A 16,735-nucleotide genomic window follows, 5' to 3' on the forward strand; every position below is an offset into this window, starting at 1 on the left:
AGTCGTCTCACCAGCCTTCCAAATGAAAATGCTCCAAATCCAAATATTTCCTGAGTATTCACGCCCATGTGCACGCTTTCTGTAAGTGACCCCAGACTTGGAAATATGTGGTGGGCTGTTTTGTTGAGATTTTTTTTTTCTCCAGTTGGTAGCTTTTGTTTTAAATACTGGGAAGAGCTTCCTTGGCTGTGAGCTGCCTCTGACTTGAAAGCCAGCCCTGAGCTGGTGGAATGTGAGCTGTCGCTGATGGCACTCTTACCAGCTCCTGTTCAGCAGCTCTGCCCAGTCTGGGAAAGGGTGAGGCCATTGGAGCTATGGTGAGCCAGGAAAGAGGGTGTGCACAAGTGTGTGGGCAGGGGCAACCTTCCCCAAGCTAGGCCCAGAGACTAAGGAAAGAGGAAGGAGAGAGGAGAGGAGGGAGAAGAGAGGGAAGGGGAGGTCTGCCCGGGCTAACACAAGACAGTTTTCATTTGTAGCGGCCCTCACCGCAGGCTCTCTATCAATTTGTCTCAATGCAAACATTCAAAATATTCCCTTTGGCTGCTCGTGAAAACAATGTGAGCTGCCAGGATCAAACCATCTTTCCAGATGTCTGGTGGTAACCACATTAAACAGGGTAGACTTGTTTACTATTGTGCTTGGTTAAGGCGCTTCCCCCACCTCCTTTCGGAATTTAAAAAAGCAGCAGCAGCAGTGGAGTTAGCATCAAACCCCGAGTTACATAAGAGTGGGGCAAACTGACCCACCGGCGTGCCAGCACTGGATGGAGGGAATCTGCGATTCCTGCAGAGAGGGATCTAGTCAGTTAGGTGGGCTCTTCTTTCTGGGTTGACACCTCTGTGAATGGACAGGAGTTTCTCCAGGGGGCTGAAAATTGCCAACAACAGTGGCACCAGTGCCAGTCTGTGAGTCACAAAGGGGAAGTCGTGCCTGTGTTTATACATCTAGTGGTGCCTATGCCAGCCTGTTCACTACCCCCCGCCCATCTCCAAAACTATGAAATTGCCATAGCTTTGGAGAAACAGAAAGTGCTATCAAGTTCCACAGTTAAAACTAAGGGGTAAGTCTTCCTTTTAATCTAGTTCCATATTGAACACTTCCAATGGGGGAGGCAGCTGGTGCTGAAAGGAATTGGGGGACAGTATAAGGATGTTCTGTCGCTTGCCAGACCAACAGAAGTTGGAAAGAGAAACCTAGCCATAGTGTCTGTCACAGAGGTACCCTCTAAAGTGCTAGGAGGAGGGTGGGGGGCAGTCGCCACCTGTGGAATGCCATGAACAGCCTCTGCAACTGCCCAGCACCAGGAAGGGGGCCTCCTGGTGGTGCAGTTGGAGTCCGTTCTGCCTGAAAGAGGAGCAATGTGACTGGGGTGTGCGGGTTGCTGGTGAGGTCCGGGTGGGAAGCAGTCACTCCGCATTCTCCTGAAAGCTCTGTTGTAGTTTGAAGGTCGGTAGAGCCTGGGCTGAAAAGGAAACAATTTGGGGTTTGAAAGGATGTAATTCATTCTTCCTTTCCCGTTAACCTCTTTCCTCTCTGGAAAGCATGTGGAAACGCTGAAGGGAGGAGTGAGAGGGCAGGCAGCCTGCCGCGGGGAGGAAAGGGTTAAGCCTGATTTCTTTTAATTGAACTCCAGAACTGGTGGCCCCAGGCAAAGGGGGGGACTGACCCCGCTAGCGGTAACCAGATGTGGCGGTCCCAGGGGAGCCCCGGAGCAGACCCCTGGATTGAGAAGCAGACAGGAGCGGGGGGAGTCAGCCCGGCCCCCATCCCACCATCCACCCCCCCCCCCCCCCCAACACGCACAGCGAGTCTCAATTGCTGGCAGGCTGCACCCGCCACTCCAGGTCTGGTCACGTTCATACCCGTGTCTGTATTCGAACCCAAAATTGGAGCTGAATTGATGAGACTAATTTCTAGAGAGGGAGGGGGAGGGAGGGAGGCGAGTGAGCTCTCGGGCTCAATTGCTCCTGAAGAAATAAAGAATTAATAAGTCACCTTTTTCCGCCTCTGTGGACACCCTTTTGAAATTTTTTCTTCCAGTTGACTTGGATCTCCTCTGGATTTTTTTTTTCCCCTCTTTCCCCCGTCGGACTCTTAAATAAAAGTGAGCAAGTCCAAAGCGTGGTCTGGAGAGCGTGGACAAGGTAACCTGCTTTGGATGTCCGGGAGAAGGGAGTCCGGCCGAAAGAGCCCAGCCCCCGAGGCTGCTCCAACTGGGGCGCGCGGCGACCCAGGAGGGAGGGAGGGAGGTCTCCGGGTGGGCCGGGGAACGCCAGCCTCCAGGCTGGGTAGGGAGGACGGTCCAGAGCGCGGGCCTCCGGGTCTCACCCCGGGAAAATTCTGGGTCTGCGCTGCGCTGTTGCGTGCTGCGCTCCTGGGACCTGCTGACTGTCGTAGAGGGAACGTCCGCCGTAGTGTCAGTTCCTTGGGGACCAGGAAGGGCGACTCTTGCCTGGGAGTCAGTGCTTGGGCCGTCGGGTCCGGGCAAGCGCCGGGGGTTTGGCTCGAAAGATGCGGATAGGTGGCCTAGGGCACCGCGGATCTCCGCCCTCTGCGGGCACCGGGAGCCCAGGGTCCAAGCGCGCCGCCCCGAGGGGCCCCTTCTCCTAACAATGCGCCCCGGAATGGAGTCCGCTCCCTGACAGCGTGGGTCAGCCCGAAACCGCCCAGAATCCGCTTCGATGAGTGGGTGAGCCGCTCTGGGAGTCTGCCGCGTCTGGGCAGCGGAGGGCCTGAGTGGAAAAATTCTTATTGGATGCACTTTTTAATGGTTGGTTTGCCTCGGTTTGCGTCCGAATCTTCCCCGGCAGTAGGCGCTGGGTTACCCGCAGCCCTAGTCAACTCTCCCTCCGTACCCGCGCCCCCCCTCCCGCACACACTACCCCCAAAACGTTCGTCTCCGGCTGGAAAAAGCATTAATGAACGTATCTGTGGGAAGAAACGGAAAGTGAATGAGTCAGGAGGGCCACCTTCGGCCAACCGCCTCAGGAAAAGCAAAGAAGCCAAAGGTCTTTGGCTTTGGATTTTGGGGGAAGGTGATGGGGGGGAGGTGCAGACTTCGGGAATCAGGGCGCGGACGCTGGGCGTGGACCCCGTCATTGTTCCCGGCTAGCTCTTATCTCCCAGGAGCAAGTATCCTGTGTGCGCAGCGCATGAATGTGTCTGGGCATCTCCGCGTATATTTATATAGTGTGTGATGCGAAAAGCAGGACCGGCCGAGGGAAGGAAGAGGGGGTGTGGGGGGAGGGAAGAAGAGGGAGAGCAGAGGGGAGAGAAGAGAGAGGAGAGCTCGAGGCGAGAGAGCGAGAGCGAGAGAGAGAGAGAGAGAGAGAGAGAGATAGGACTTCCTCCCCGATTCGCAAAGTGAAGTCACTTCCCAAAATTAGCTGAAAAAAAAGTTTCATCCGGTTAACTGTCTCTTTCGCTCCGCTACAACAACAAACGTGCACAGGGGAGCGAGGGCAGGGCGCTCGCAGGGGGCACGCAGGGAGGGCCCAGGGCGCCAGGGAGGCCGCGCCGGGCTAATCCGAAGGGGCTGCGAGGTCAGGCTGTAACCGGGTCAATGTGTGGAATATTGGGGGGCTCGGCTGCAGACTTGGCCAAATGGACGGGACTATTAAGGTAAGCGGCGGGGCAGTGGGCGCGGGCGGCGGGGACCGGCCGGGTAGGCGAAGCGGCGGGCGGGTAGGTGCGGGGCCCGCGTCCCGGAAGACGTGGCCGCTCTCCCTTCCTTCCTCGCCCCGGCTTCGCGCCGGCTCCTCCGGCGCTCGGGTGGCGAGTCCTACTCGCGGGCCAGCCGGCCAGGCGCCTCATCGAGGGCTACCTCCCCCGAATTCCCGGCCCCAAAGTGGAGCCCGGCCCCCTCCCACCTCGCGGCCCGCCGGGCTGCAGGAGGGGGAGGCGGGAAACCTGGGGACCCCGGGTGCAGACCCGAGTCGAGGGCGGGAGACCTCGGGGTCCACCACTCCCACCCGCACCCGGAGCTCCCTGGCCCCAGCCCTGGGCACTGGGCTTCCTCCCCGCAGAGGCCGAACACGGCGGGGGCAGGGGCTGCAGCCGCCCCGCTTCGGGTCCCTGCCGGGTGGGCCCTGGGGTGGGTAAGTGGCCTCGTCGCGGGAGGGTAGGGGTGTAAGTGAGTGTGTCGGGGGCTCTCTCTGAGCGGGCTCCTCCAGATGGAAGCCCCTGTTTACATGTCAGCGCTTTCCCTTCCTCTCGGCACTCAGTCGCCCGGCTCTCGGCGCTGGAGAGCTGCCGGCTCCGCGGGACTCCTGGGCCGGCCTCGCCGCCTCGGTCCGCGCAGATCCCTACCCGCGCCCCGGCCCTTCGCGCCCAGGCGTTCGCCGGCTCCAGGACAAGGGCTCCCGGAGCTGTCGCCTCTGAGAGGGTCCTGCGTCCTGCGGAGCCGCCCCCACTGCAGGGGCCGGCTGTGAGCCCGCGCCCAGTGCCCGCCCGGCCAATCCCACCCCCGCCGCCGCCGCCGCCACCGCCACGCCTGGGTCTAGGTTGCAAAGTGCAGCCCAGGCGGAAAGGTGAGGGTTTGGGTTCGCGTCTCACTTCAGAAAGGTTGGCTACTGTCTCCGAAAGGGTTCGCCAAGTGGGGCCAGAAGCAGGGAGGAGGGAAACCCCCTAACGTGACGGACCTTAGAGGACCTAGGGAAATGAATGGGACCAGGGGTTAGCTTCGAGGCTGCCGCGCAACACCAAGCTGGAGTTTGTCTGGAAAAACTATTAGGCTGGCGAGGTGGGGACTGGCAGAGCCCGCCATTCCCCAGAACCCGAAGGAGTCGACTCCCTGCTCTGGGCTCAGCGAGAGGAGGCTAAAATGTTGGGCTCAGAGAATTCAAGAGATTTTTATCTTCTGGGTGGGGTCGTGGTTTTTATTTTCTAAGTTTTTTTTTTTTTTATGAAAGTTTGAAATATGCTGACTTAGGTAAAAGACACCAACTGAAGGAACTTGCAAATCTGGAGATGAGATAACTGATTGTCATGGGTTAAAGGGAGCCTGTAAGAGCCTCTAAGAGCCTGGGTTCCTCAAACTCAAAGTGAGTAGGTGAGAAGTAGGTGAGAGGGGATTCCTGCAAACACCCAAGAGTGAGGGTCACTGGGCCATTTTATGCCTGTTTCTCTGCTTCCTGTTGATGTGCGCATGCAAGTGTCTCTGTATTTCTGGGTTTAGTGATGAGATGCTCCCCTCTAGAAAACTCCCTCCCCCCAATCAGGACAGTTACCACTTACTCTGAAGGCCTCTTCTGATCCACAAGGGTGGTAAGATGGCCTCAGGGTCTTGATGTGGACACCCTAAGGAAAAGTGAAGAAATATCTCCACACTGCTTAAACTCTACACACAGGCCCTGAGCAAAAGGAGGAAGCTGTGGTCTGTGTACCCAGGATGTGCTAACCTCTTTAGATACACACAGGGATTGGCACGGCAGGCCTCGAGAACAGGCTTAGAGCAGGAACCTGACTCTCCAGGCCAAGGATGGGAATGAAAGTCCTTCCTTTTTATGTGGGTGGTGGGATCCATGAGCTCCTCCAGACCCTCCCTGTGAATAGCCTGTCATTCACCTGAGTTACCTGGCTAGGCTGAGTCCCCGCAGAGCTATCTTCAGTCTCCAAGCATTCTGCAGGATTGAGCCTTTGGTGTATATTTTGGTGTTTAAGTTATGTGAAAGCCAGTTTTCTGTTCGCACGTGACCTCTGGATCTTGGGGTTTCCAGATCCCATTCCCACAATAGTTCAAATACTGTGCTTGGAGAGGACAGTGGACCAGGAGAGAGGCCAGCATTCTTCTGCTGTCATGGTGAGAATGCACCATCCATTAAACCTGTTTGAGCCTCATAATCATCACAAAAATGAAACAGTGGAACTGGGTTGCCTCTACAGTAGTATCCTCCCAATCTTCTCAGTGCCTAAAATATCATGCTCATATGCGTTTACAAGAACACTTACCTGGAATGTGCGCTAAATCCAGCCCTACACTGATTGAGGTTGAAGACACTACAGAGCGGATCTAATTTGTGGACACAAATCCAGGATGTCCATTTCCATTTTGAACTGCCTGGGAAAATCAGGTTTGAGTGATTCTAGGATGTGATTTTATGCACCTGCACAGTTCTTCCTCAAATATAAGACATGTCTGTATTTCAAAATATCTGTGGGTCTCAGCACTCAGGTGATATTTGGTGCAGGAAGCCAGGGAAATCTGGATTTCTTCACAGAAGCCCTTTATTTTGTGCATAGTTTACACAACTCTCTGTGATTACAAAATCTCCATCTTGTTGCCCTCTTTATAAGTCCCTCCATATTATATTTTCTTCTCTTTTCCAAGAACGGCTCCTGGGAAGGCTCTGAGCATCACACTGGGAGAACCAATATTTGCTGGAGCCATGCTACTCTTTTGTCACAGACAGGTTAACTTGAGATATTAAACAACACCCTACCCACGCCCCTGCTTCCCACACTGATATTATCAGTGTTAAAAAGCACATGATACTGTTTGCTGCTTTAAGAAATGACCTGGTTTCAAAAACTGCATCTTAGTTTTAGGCTGGCTTCAGTTGAATCCAGTTAATTTTATCTATGAATGCCTGACTCAAGGTACGTGGTGCCATTACAGATGGGGAGACAGAGAAGGCAGACGTGGTGAATGAAGGTGGGAAATAGAGAATGAACGGTGGATTTGGAGTCAGAAAGCCTGGGTTCATTCTCAGCTCTGCTACCTAGTAGCTGTGTGCCTTAGAGCAAGGCACTTCTTGAATCTGTTTCCTTATCTAGAAAATGGGGCCAAAGCACCTCCTTGCCACAAGTCATAGGAAGAATTTTTAAAGTCTGCTACCGTAGCTGGATACACATTAATTGAACTTCGTGTGCCTCACACCAAGGCACCTCTTGAATCTGTTTCCTTATCTAGAAAATGGGGCCAAAGCACCTCCTTGCCACAAGTCACAGGAATAACTTTTTAAAGTCTGCCACCTTAGCTGGATACACATTAATTGAAGTTTGCTTTTGGGAATGGGCATACCAGGACAGATTGGTCAGAAAATTAGAACACAGGTCCAAGTTTGCCATCATGCATATTTGATTACTTCAACAAATATTTGTGATGCATCTATTATGTTGCAAGGCTCTGCTGTGTGTATTGAGGATAAAACAGGGATCAAAACCCTCCAGGAATATAGGGTCTAGTGGAGGCGGCTGACACATACAGGGAACAATCTCAGTCGAGTGGTGATACATCTTCTGAAAAACAATAACGCAGGTTAGGGAATGGAAAGTAATGAAGTTATATAGCCAGGATGGTGAGGAAAAGCGTGTCTAACAAAGTCACAATTGGGCAGAGACACTCTCTCATCATCTACCTCAGAAGAGTGCAGCACCGGCCACACAGCCGGCCAACAATGGACAAGCATAGCAGGAAAGAAGGGTCAGGGTTCCTGCTGGCTCTGCAAGGCCCTGGAGGGGCAGGTTGTCACTGGCAGGGCAGGGAAACATCTGGACAAGGTTTAGGAGAAGCAGCAGAGTGAGGAATACTTGGCAACAGAGGCTTGACTTCTGTCCTCAAGAAGGTGTTGCTGCCTCCCTGTACCACACACACCTTTTAATCTCCGAGTCCCCTGGATTCACAAGAACTCCAGACAAGATACCCTCTGTCTATTGATCTGTCCCCGTGACCACACAGAATTGCTCCCCTCAGGTAGTTACCAAGTGGAATCCTGTTTTGTGTGTGAATAATTTCCACCAAAAGGCTTCCTTCCAGTTCCACTGCTATCCAAATTTAAGTTTATAGGTTGGCAACTTTAAAACTTTAGAGAGTATTTAGCTTGACATTCTCACTTTACGGGTGGGGAAACTGAGGTCTAGGGTGTTATATGAATTGTCCAGGATCATACAGCAAACTACCAACAGAGTCATGGTGAAAGTTCAGGGCTCCGAACACTTAGGCCAGTGTTCTTTCCACTATACCATGAAAATATCATTTGCTTTTGTTACATTTTTATGAATTATAGAATCGTGCAGGCAATGTGTGTGCATTTGTGTGCGTGTGTGTGTATGTGTGTGAGAAAGAGAGACACAGAGAGAGAGAAGTCTTTAAAAGAAAAATCATAAAGAATTTGGCACTTTACACTGAAGACACCTCTGGTATTTAATGAAAAATATATGAAAATGTATCACTACCATCTTGAATTATTTTTATCCTTAAAGAAAAAACAAATTCCAAATTTTTGGATAGAATTTTTACACAACTGTTTTCCAAAATAAATCCTTCTTTTACAGCAGACAAAGTAAACAGTCTCCATTACAAGGAGACAACCAAAAATATAGTAGTTTACTGAAATACCCAGGCCCCTCTACAGATCATGGGCAGGTAGACTGAACTCTTATTTCAACTCCTTTAATAATGGAATATTGGACTATTTAAATGAAATCTATTAGAAGGTATCTTATGGATCCATCAGACTGTGTCATAAGTAGGTCTTGAATAACAACTGCATTAAAAAAGATTTAGGATTTTGATGTCTCTTTCTGTTTAGGGTTAAACAGTTAACTTGGCATTTGTTTAAAAAATAGTTGATTTAAACCAAGCCTCTTTCTAGATATATGGCACTAGTCTAATGCCAGTACTAAGTTACCCCCAGCCAAAAAAAAAGAGTTGGGAAAATTTTTATATTGATAATTTTTTTGTTCTATACTTAAAACATTCCTTTTAAGTCTATATTTTGCTTATTTTGTAACAAATTAAGTAGGCTAAAGGACATTGTCTGTTACATACACACAAACACACACATACACACACAGTCTCATAAAACTTTCAACCAGCCACAATAGCTTTTCTCGTAATCTCAGAGTTATGCAGGTGTCTCTTCCTCTGCAGAAGACTACACCCTGTTTCAATTTCTGTTGCTTTAATGATTTCATATCTATAGTGTTCTTCCCATTACGTATTAATTGATCCATGGGATGGTATCATTAAGTGAGGTCACTGTATATTACAGTTCTGCCACTAACCTCATAGACCCACCATCAGTAGCTTGTGCACCGAGATGTTTCCACAGAGGCTATAGATAGGCTTATATGTCCCCACACTATCACCTGCAGGGCCAATATAGTGCAAATTTGACAAAATTTAGGTAATCTACGGAATAACCCTTTCCTGTGAAAAGCTAGCTGGCCTTATGGGGATTGGTAATACCTCAGCCTCAGGGGCATCATAAACTGACCAACCATACGAAGGTGATTGCATGTCTGTTAGGCAGGGGCTAGACTATGTGACTACGTTCTGTGAAGATAGAACCCCAGTGGCAAAAGGGCTCGGCTAGGAGATCTAGCGAGAAGATAAGCCACGTCTGTGTGCCCTGCAGAATACAGCAAGTGTTACCATAGCCCTGAGAAAAGAAAGGACAATTTGAACTGGAGAGACAGAGAAAGACCTCATGATAATAGTTGTTTATGTAGTCCCTTTCATAAACCTCTTCACAGATCATACAGTCCCTTCACAGATCACTGGCCCATACACTCTTGCATCCCATTCTCACAGCAGCCCTATGGGAGATAATACCATGATGTCTCTACTTTATATGGAAGAAGTTAAAGTTCAGAGGAGTGAGGCAACTTGCCCAAGAGTATAACTAACAGGGGACAGAGCTGGGTTTCAAGCCCAGTGTTTCTCATTCCCGATTCCTGCTTTTTCTACACACACTGTCCACACTGCCTCTTGGCACAGGTGGATCTAAGCCTGGCCTTGAAAGATAGGTATGGCTTGCACAGGAAACTATGGTAAAGGGCTTTCTAGGAGAGTGGAAGGGTACTTTGGGGAGGAAGTGTACAGGTGATGGAGAGGATCAGAGTGGAAAGACTGAATGGAACTAGATTACAGAAGATCTTACATACCATAACAAGGAACTTGGGGGTGAGTATGGCGGCTCATGCCTGTAATCCCAGTTCTTTGGAAGACGGAGACGGGTGGACCACTTGAGCCCAGGAGTTCAAGACCAGACTGGGCAACATGGAGAAACCCCATCTCTCCAAAAAATACAAAAATTAGCCAGGCATGGTGGCACTCACCTGTAGTTCCAGCTACTAAGGAGGCTGAGGTGGGAGGATCACCTGAGCCCAGGGAGGTCAAGGCTGCAATCAGCCATGACTGCCTCTGTACTCTACCCTAGATGACAAAGTGAATACCTGCCTCCAAATAATAATAATAATGACTTGGGTCTTATAACATGTATAGAAAGGAGGAATGAAAACTTGTGACTAGAGGGATGATCTACATAGCTGTACAAGTCTCTTAGAAATAAATCCTTCCTACCCTCTTCTCCTTAGGAAATGAAGATGGGAGTGTCTCCATCACTTATCAGAGGCCACACAAGAACTGAGCAGCAGTCAGGATTAGACAACCAGAGATAGATTCAGGCAACCAGCAGTGCCATCTGTTGTCTTCAAAGACACCTGTTGATTAAATATGGCATTGGGGGAGGAAGGAGAAACTCTATTCCACTAGATGACAGAAAACTGTGATTATCCTTCTCATCTCTTCCTTCCCAGGGTTCTGGGGATTCCTCCATGAGCAATCTTTTCAACTGGGCCTTCTATCCTGGGCTACAATTTTAGTTCCTTTTAAGAATGAGTCAGCAGATAGTGCTTGAGAGGAGACAAAAGAAAAACAATGTTTCTCTAAAACTCAAATCAAATTTCTGTGGGCCTTCAGATGGGTCTGACATTCTCCCACGAGTTGGCTGGGACCACGGTCTCAGTTAGAAATCCTGACACTTCACCCCAGCAAATCAAAAACTCAGAGACTCATCACCGTCATTCCAAGCAGGATCAGAGATTGAGTGTTCAGATGCATTTTCAGATAATTCAGATCAACTTTACAGTACCTTCAAAATTGCTCATCCCTACAAAAATGAACCAAATGCTAATGTATTTAAGAGATTTGCTATCTTTGGGAAACAACGTGTCTGCCATTTAGTTTAAGATCAAAATCTCAGAGTATGAGAATTTTTCAAATCACCTCAAAGAGAAGGCAGACTTGAACACTGAAATGTTTTCCCAAGAGCGAGCCCCATTTACCCAGCCAGTGCTATGTGTCCAAAGCAATGAAAGATCTCATGTCACATCTCAGTGCACACATGCAAGAGGCCGGAATTACAGGTGCCATGGGAGCTTTAACCTCAAATTTCTAGACATTGTGTGGGTTTCACATGTCTACTGGAATCTAACACTCCAGTAGCAGAGTTGTTAGGTCTGAATATATGGGTAATCATTGATGTTATGGGAAAGGAATTGGAGAGTGAGCAATTTTGCAGTACCATTCATGTAGCAAAAATGTGAAAACAAACAGGTTAATATTAGAAAATTACTCTGTTCATGAGTTGCTTTAAGTTAATGCTGTTACAGTCTATGGAAAAGCATATGTTTCGATTGAAATTGTCATGTCTACAGAGTCATTTTGTCTTTAGACATTGATGACTGAATTCATTCTCATCCATTTATTCATTCACCCAAATGTTGAATAATATTACCAGGCACTGTGCTCAACAGAGCATTCATGTAAATGAACAAGAATAAGGTTTCCATGCTATTTCTTCCAGACTTTTAGAAAGTAGAGATTTCTCTTCTTTCTGATTTTCAGCTCTGAGTATTGGAAATTCCAAAAGAAGCAATATTCATTGGAGAAATCTTTATTTGTGGCTTATGATCATAAGGATGGTTAGACACATTTTCTTAAAGGTAACAACAAGTTTATATTCTCCATTGCCCCTTCACCCTTGGTGATACTAATCTACTGTAAGGATATTTTTGGAAAACCACGGCTTCAGCCGAGGATATTTATTCTTCTGATTCTCTCGTTCTCAGCTTTAGGTCCTCTATTTATATATTAACATGGGGCCAGGCATGGTGGCTCACATCTGTAATCCCAGCATTTCGGGAGGTCAAGGCGGGTGGATCACCTGAGGTCCAGGAGTTCGAGACCAGCCTGGCCAATATGGCAAAACCCTGTCTTTACTAAAAGTACAAAAATTAACTGGTCATGCTGGTGCATGCTTGTAGTCCCAGCTACTTGGGAGGCTGAAGCAGAAGAATTGCTTGAACACAGGAGGTGGATGTTGCAGTGAGCCAAGATCACGCCTCTGCACCCCAGCCTGGGCAACGGGGCGAGACTCTGTTTCAATAAACAAACAAACAAACAAAAAAGCCATGGAGAAAAATACCATAGGTAAGGTGAAAAATAAATGAGAAACTGAGAAAGAATATTTATCATACATAAAGCATAAATGTCTTATTATAGAAAGACTACTTACAAATAACAGAAAATAGGCAAAAATGCTATGAATAGACAACACTAGAAAGAAAATACACCCGCAATAAATATATGAAAAGAATTTCAAGCACATGCATAAAGACATTCAAATGAAAATAATAAAACTCCAACGTTTATGACCTAGGAGAACAGCAGAGACTAAAACAGCTTAATGTCTCATGTTGGAAAGAGCAAAGGAAATGTCACTGTCTTGTCCTCTTGTTAGGAGTATGACTTGGTATAATCTTTCCAGAGAGCAATATGACTTGGTATAATCTTTCCAGAGAGCAACATCTATTTGAGAAGTTAAATATTTATACAAATTTGATAATGCTAATTCTGCAGCTATGTTCACTCAGATATATGTACAAGATGTTTATTGTAGCATTGTTTGTTACAGCAAAAGTTGGAAATAATCTAAATGTCCATTAGTAGGGTACTAGATAAACAAAGGAGGAAAGACTCATATAAGAAAATGCCATGCAACTACAAAATGGGATAAAATCAACTGTCGTATACACTGATTTAGAAAGTTCTCCAATGTATATTATTACATGGAAAACAGCAAAAAGTTCCAAAATATTGGGCCAGGCGCGGTGGTTCACTCCTGTAATCCCAGCACTTTGGGAGACCAAGGCGGTCAGATCATGAGGTCAAGAGATCGAGACCATCCTGGCCAACATGGTGAAACTCCGCCTCTACTAAAAATACAAAAACTAGTTGGGTGTGGTGGCGTCTGCCTGTATTCCCAGCTACTGGGGAGGCTGAGGCAGGAGACTCACTTGAACCCAGGAGGCAGAGGTTGAGATCGCAATACTACATTCCAGTCTGAGTGACAGAGTGAGACTCTGTCTCAAAAAAAAAAAAAAAAAAAAAGTAAAGAGGGACACAGAAACAGACTTGTAAAAAGGTGAATGGGCAACAAGATTTTATCCCGAATGTGCTGGTCCCGGTGACTTTAAGATTCTAAATTGAGGTGAATACGGGGAGAAACTGGCTGGCCTAGGATCTGGAGACCTGAGTTCCAGCCCCAGCTCTATCCCAAACTAGCTATGGGATGTTAGGCAGGTCACTTCACTTCCTCATCACTCATGTTAAAGATGTTCGCACATATAAAATGAAGGTATGATTTCAAAATTTCCTTTCAGCTGTCATGTTCACTTGACTCTGATCCTAGACAGGCTTTCAAACAGTTCTTATTTTGGGGTGTGGATGACAGAACCTCACATAGATGTTCTATCTGATCCTGTGTGGCTCTTCTCCCGTAATCTCAGGGCTGCATTTCATACTGTGAACTGCCCCTCAAGGCCAGGTGAAGGCAGGAGCTCTCAGCAGGTGCTCGGTGAGTTTCTCTGAGCTGGTTGTTTTTATTGCCAAGTGACACTGGAACTGTGCTAATCCCTTTTCGTTAATGCAAACTAAGAATAGGGCCTGACGCCACTCTGGGGTCTTAGATTCTTTTCCAAAATTTGGTCTCATTTAAAACCCAAAACACTCTTTGGCTCCAAGCGTCTTTCCCCTGGACTTTAAAAAAATCCTGTTTAATTGAAAGGAAATTGAATTTGTCTGGTTTTGATTCATTTACACTTAACTCTTCTAAAAACAATAATTTGATGTCCAAGGAGAATTTTGAGTCTCTTAATGGGTTTTCTGGAAGGCTTTTTTTCTTCTTGTTAAAACAGGAAGTGGTGTTCTATGGGCAGACACAGTCAACCCCAGAAGGCCCCAATTCAGTTTAAAACTGTATCACCCACCATTTTGCATGGGTCCTCATGACCCCAAGCTAAGGCCTTTCTTTCCCTAGTACTCACCTAAGAGAAAGAGATGCTCATCTTTTATTAGAGGAGGAATAAAAATAAGGAAGAACAATCATAGTTATAAAGGGAATAAGTTATCTCTCCAGCGTAAGGTGCTAATATCTATTCAAACCTTTAAGACAAGCACTTGATCCCATGACAACCCTGTGATGTATGTAATATTTCCATTTTGAAGAGGTTGGGTAAGTTACTCATGGTCATACAGGTAGAAAATAGAAAAACAATGATTTGAACCTAATCCTGTTTACTTCCAAATTCCATAAAGCTTAGCCACTGTGATACATCACCAGATTGATACATACATCTCCATATAGTTTCAGCGACAAGCCTATCTATGGGGACCATGTAGGTTTTGTTACTATTTGTTTTGTCCCTTGGTCTAAGTGACCACTACCCACAGTCTGCACCGGTCAGATTCATGAAACTGCTCAAGTCTTCACCACTCTTTATTCAAGAAGGCCTATGTCCCGGGTAGGAAAACCTGCCTGGCTTTGTTAGCAGGTGTACTGGTGTGAAACTCACAGGTTCTGTTTTCACATAATGATCTAATGGGTTGATTTTTAAATGTTTTATAGCTCAGTAGAGAATGGCATATTCTTTGACCTGCCAAGGCTTCCTCCTCTACCCTTGTGCCTTCTTTCTTCCTTTCTTGCTCTAAATCTTGCTCTCTTCTTCATTCTATTCCACTCATATACACAAAAAACTATACACATTTTTTTAAAAAAAAAATAACAGATTCAGGAGGTTATATAAAACACAAAGAAGGGAATGTTTTGCAAGGTTAAAAGGAAATCATTGAGTAGGGCTGACTTCGGGCTCCAGTTTCTCTTGAATAGCCTTTCTTGTTATTTCAAGGCTGATTGACTTATAACTGCATCCAAAGCTGCCTCACACCAGTTCCTTTTATCAGACCAAGTGAGACTTCCTGTGGACTGGCCCAGCTTCCTGATATATTTCCTTTTTCCTTTGGCAGAACAAAGAAAACCATAGCTCCAAGGATCCTTGGGAGCAAACACAATTTAGCCCTGAAGAACCTATTATTTTAAAATTTTCATTCTTAGTGTGTAGGGCCAAGCGCCTGTCTTTGCTTTTTTTTTTTTTTTTTTTTTTTTTTTCCACAGCGTTCTGTGTAATGTCCCGATTTACTCTATGTGCAATTACCAGGGGTCAATGAGCTACTTGAATTCATCCTAGTTGTAGTTTGACTTTATTCAAAGTGGGAAAATTAAGCCATTTTCAGTGCATGAGCACCCCCACCTCATACATGCATACACCTTCAAGAGGGACGTGGAACACCTCTTTACATAGGGTTTAACCTTTTGTTACCTGAGCTCAACACAGCAGGTGTGTAAGGAAACTCTCTTGTTTAGAGATTTCAACCTATCTGTGTTTGGAGTTCTGACTCTAGAAACCTGCATATAGGAGAAGACGCTCTAGGGCATCCAAGTATCCAAAGGATCATCAAAGTCAGTTGAAGAAGAAATTCCAGAAATTGGGTTGAGATTGTTGCTTTTTTCTTTTGCCTGGAGTGTCTCCCATATCACTCCTTACAACGTGGCCTCACTATCCACTCTACACATTACTACTGAAAGACCTTTAGGCGTGACCCAGGGTAACAAGGGAGCACTGTTAAGAGAGCTGCTTGTTTCTCTGTCATATCTCCCAAAGCACCCATCACACATTGCCAACTTAGGATAGCCTCCTCCTACTCTGAGACTACTCCTCCCCAGTAGTCTCAGAAAGAAAGAGGCCATTGACGGAGAGATAACTGAGGCTTCAAGATGTAGTGTGTCAAAAGATGAGAACTAGGCAAGAGCTCCTGGAAGCAGAACTCAAGTATTCATGGTCCCAAACACCATGCTCTACAATGAGGGTGTTTTCTGGAGCAAAGACATCAAGGCTCATTTAATCCACAGGGACTCATGCTTCTTTGTTCATTGGCCCTATTTTCTGACCATTGTCATAATATTCCTGGGAGACTGAAGAGGGCACTTTCCATAGGAACCACATGGGCAAGTGAGTAATCATGTAGCCACCCAAATTTTATTAAAGTAGATTTTTCTCTTTCAAAGGATTGCTGATTTGGAAGAGGGTAAACAATAAAACAAATGTAGCTCTTCTGGCAAGAGGCATTTCTTAGGGCTAATTCAACATGGTTAATTCATAATGATTTCTCCTAACCCAGTCCTCACTGTTATCACGTCTAGTTGAAAATGGATTTAAAGAGAGTATTCACAAAGAAGAAAATAACTCAGAATCTATGTGGCATGAGGAGACTGTGAAGGGGTTATGGGGCACGGTTCGGTTGGTGTGCTCTGCTTCGTGTAACCTGCTTGGGCAATAGCAAAGGCAAGGCGTTAAAATGACTGCCGCACACTGTGAGCTTGGGATCTTTCTTTTCCCAGCACCGTACTCTGTCAATAGTCCTGTACCCAGGTTCATGACCAGTCAGGAATCCTGAAGAAAAGATTCATACATTATCTCAAGCAACTCCTCCCACCCTGATAACACTGCCTGTAGAGAACCATACTGACCTGTCCTTGGCCTTCTCCATAATAAGAACACATGGGTCAAAGGGCACAAGTCCTCTTTCTCAAATATGGTCTTTGGTGCAACA

General features: G+C 46.8%; 2 protein-coding genes across 2 annotated transcripts in view; one reads left to right on the plus strand and one right to left on the minus strand.

Moving 5' to 3' along the window:
- Positions 1-1,049: 1,049 nt before the first annotated feature.
- On the minus strand, positions 1,050-2,916 carry LOC111540356. The gene is made up of 3 exons (XM_031933839.1): positions 2,856-2,916; positions 1,996-2,760; positions 1,050-1,462 (listed from the first exon to the last, which is right to left on the minus strand). The coding sequence occupies exons 1-3, from the start codon at positions 2,914-2,916 to the stop codon at positions 1,407-1,409; spliced, it is 882 nt and encodes a 293-aa protein (XP_031789699.1). The 3' UTR covers positions 1,050-1,406.
- A 208-nt stretch (positions 2,917-3,124) lies between these two features.
- The window catches only part of FLI1 (Fli-1 proto-oncogene, ETS transcription factor), a 119,721-nt gene continuing 106,110 nt past the window's right edge, over positions 3,125-16,735 (plus strand). Inside the window, exon 1 of the mRNA XM_023208624.3 lies at positions 3,125-3,621. Within this exon, the coding sequence (XP_023064392.1) occupies positions 3,604-3,621 (18 nt within the window). The 5' untranslated portion in view covers positions 3,125-3,603. The remainder of the gene's footprint in view (positions 3,622-16,735) is intronic.

The sequence above is a fragment of the Piliocolobus tephrosceles genome, chromosome 13 (genome assembly GCF_002776525.5).
Source record: "Piliocolobus tephrosceles isolate RC106 chromosome 13, ASM277652v3, whole genome shotgun sequence".
In the NCBI taxonomy this organism is placed as follows: Eukaryota; Metazoa; Chordata; class Mammalia; order Primates; family Cercopithecidae; genus Piliocolobus; species Piliocolobus tephrosceles.

Bases quoted from the DNA above. Each gene is read 5' to 3' on its own strand.
- LOC111540356 (XM_031933839.1), bottom strand. From the start codon at position 2,916: ATGCTTTTTCCAGCCGGAGACGAACGTTTTGGGGGTAGTGTGTGCGGG. The intron at 2,761-2,855 runs GTACGGAGGGAG...ACCATTAAAAAG, and splicing joins GTGCGGGAGGGGGGGCGCGG to TGCATCCAATAAGAATTTTT. The intron at 1,463-1,995 runs GTGACTTATTAA...TTTCCTTTTCAG, and splicing joins GTCCACAGAGGCGGAAAAAG to CCCAGGCTCTACCGACCTTC.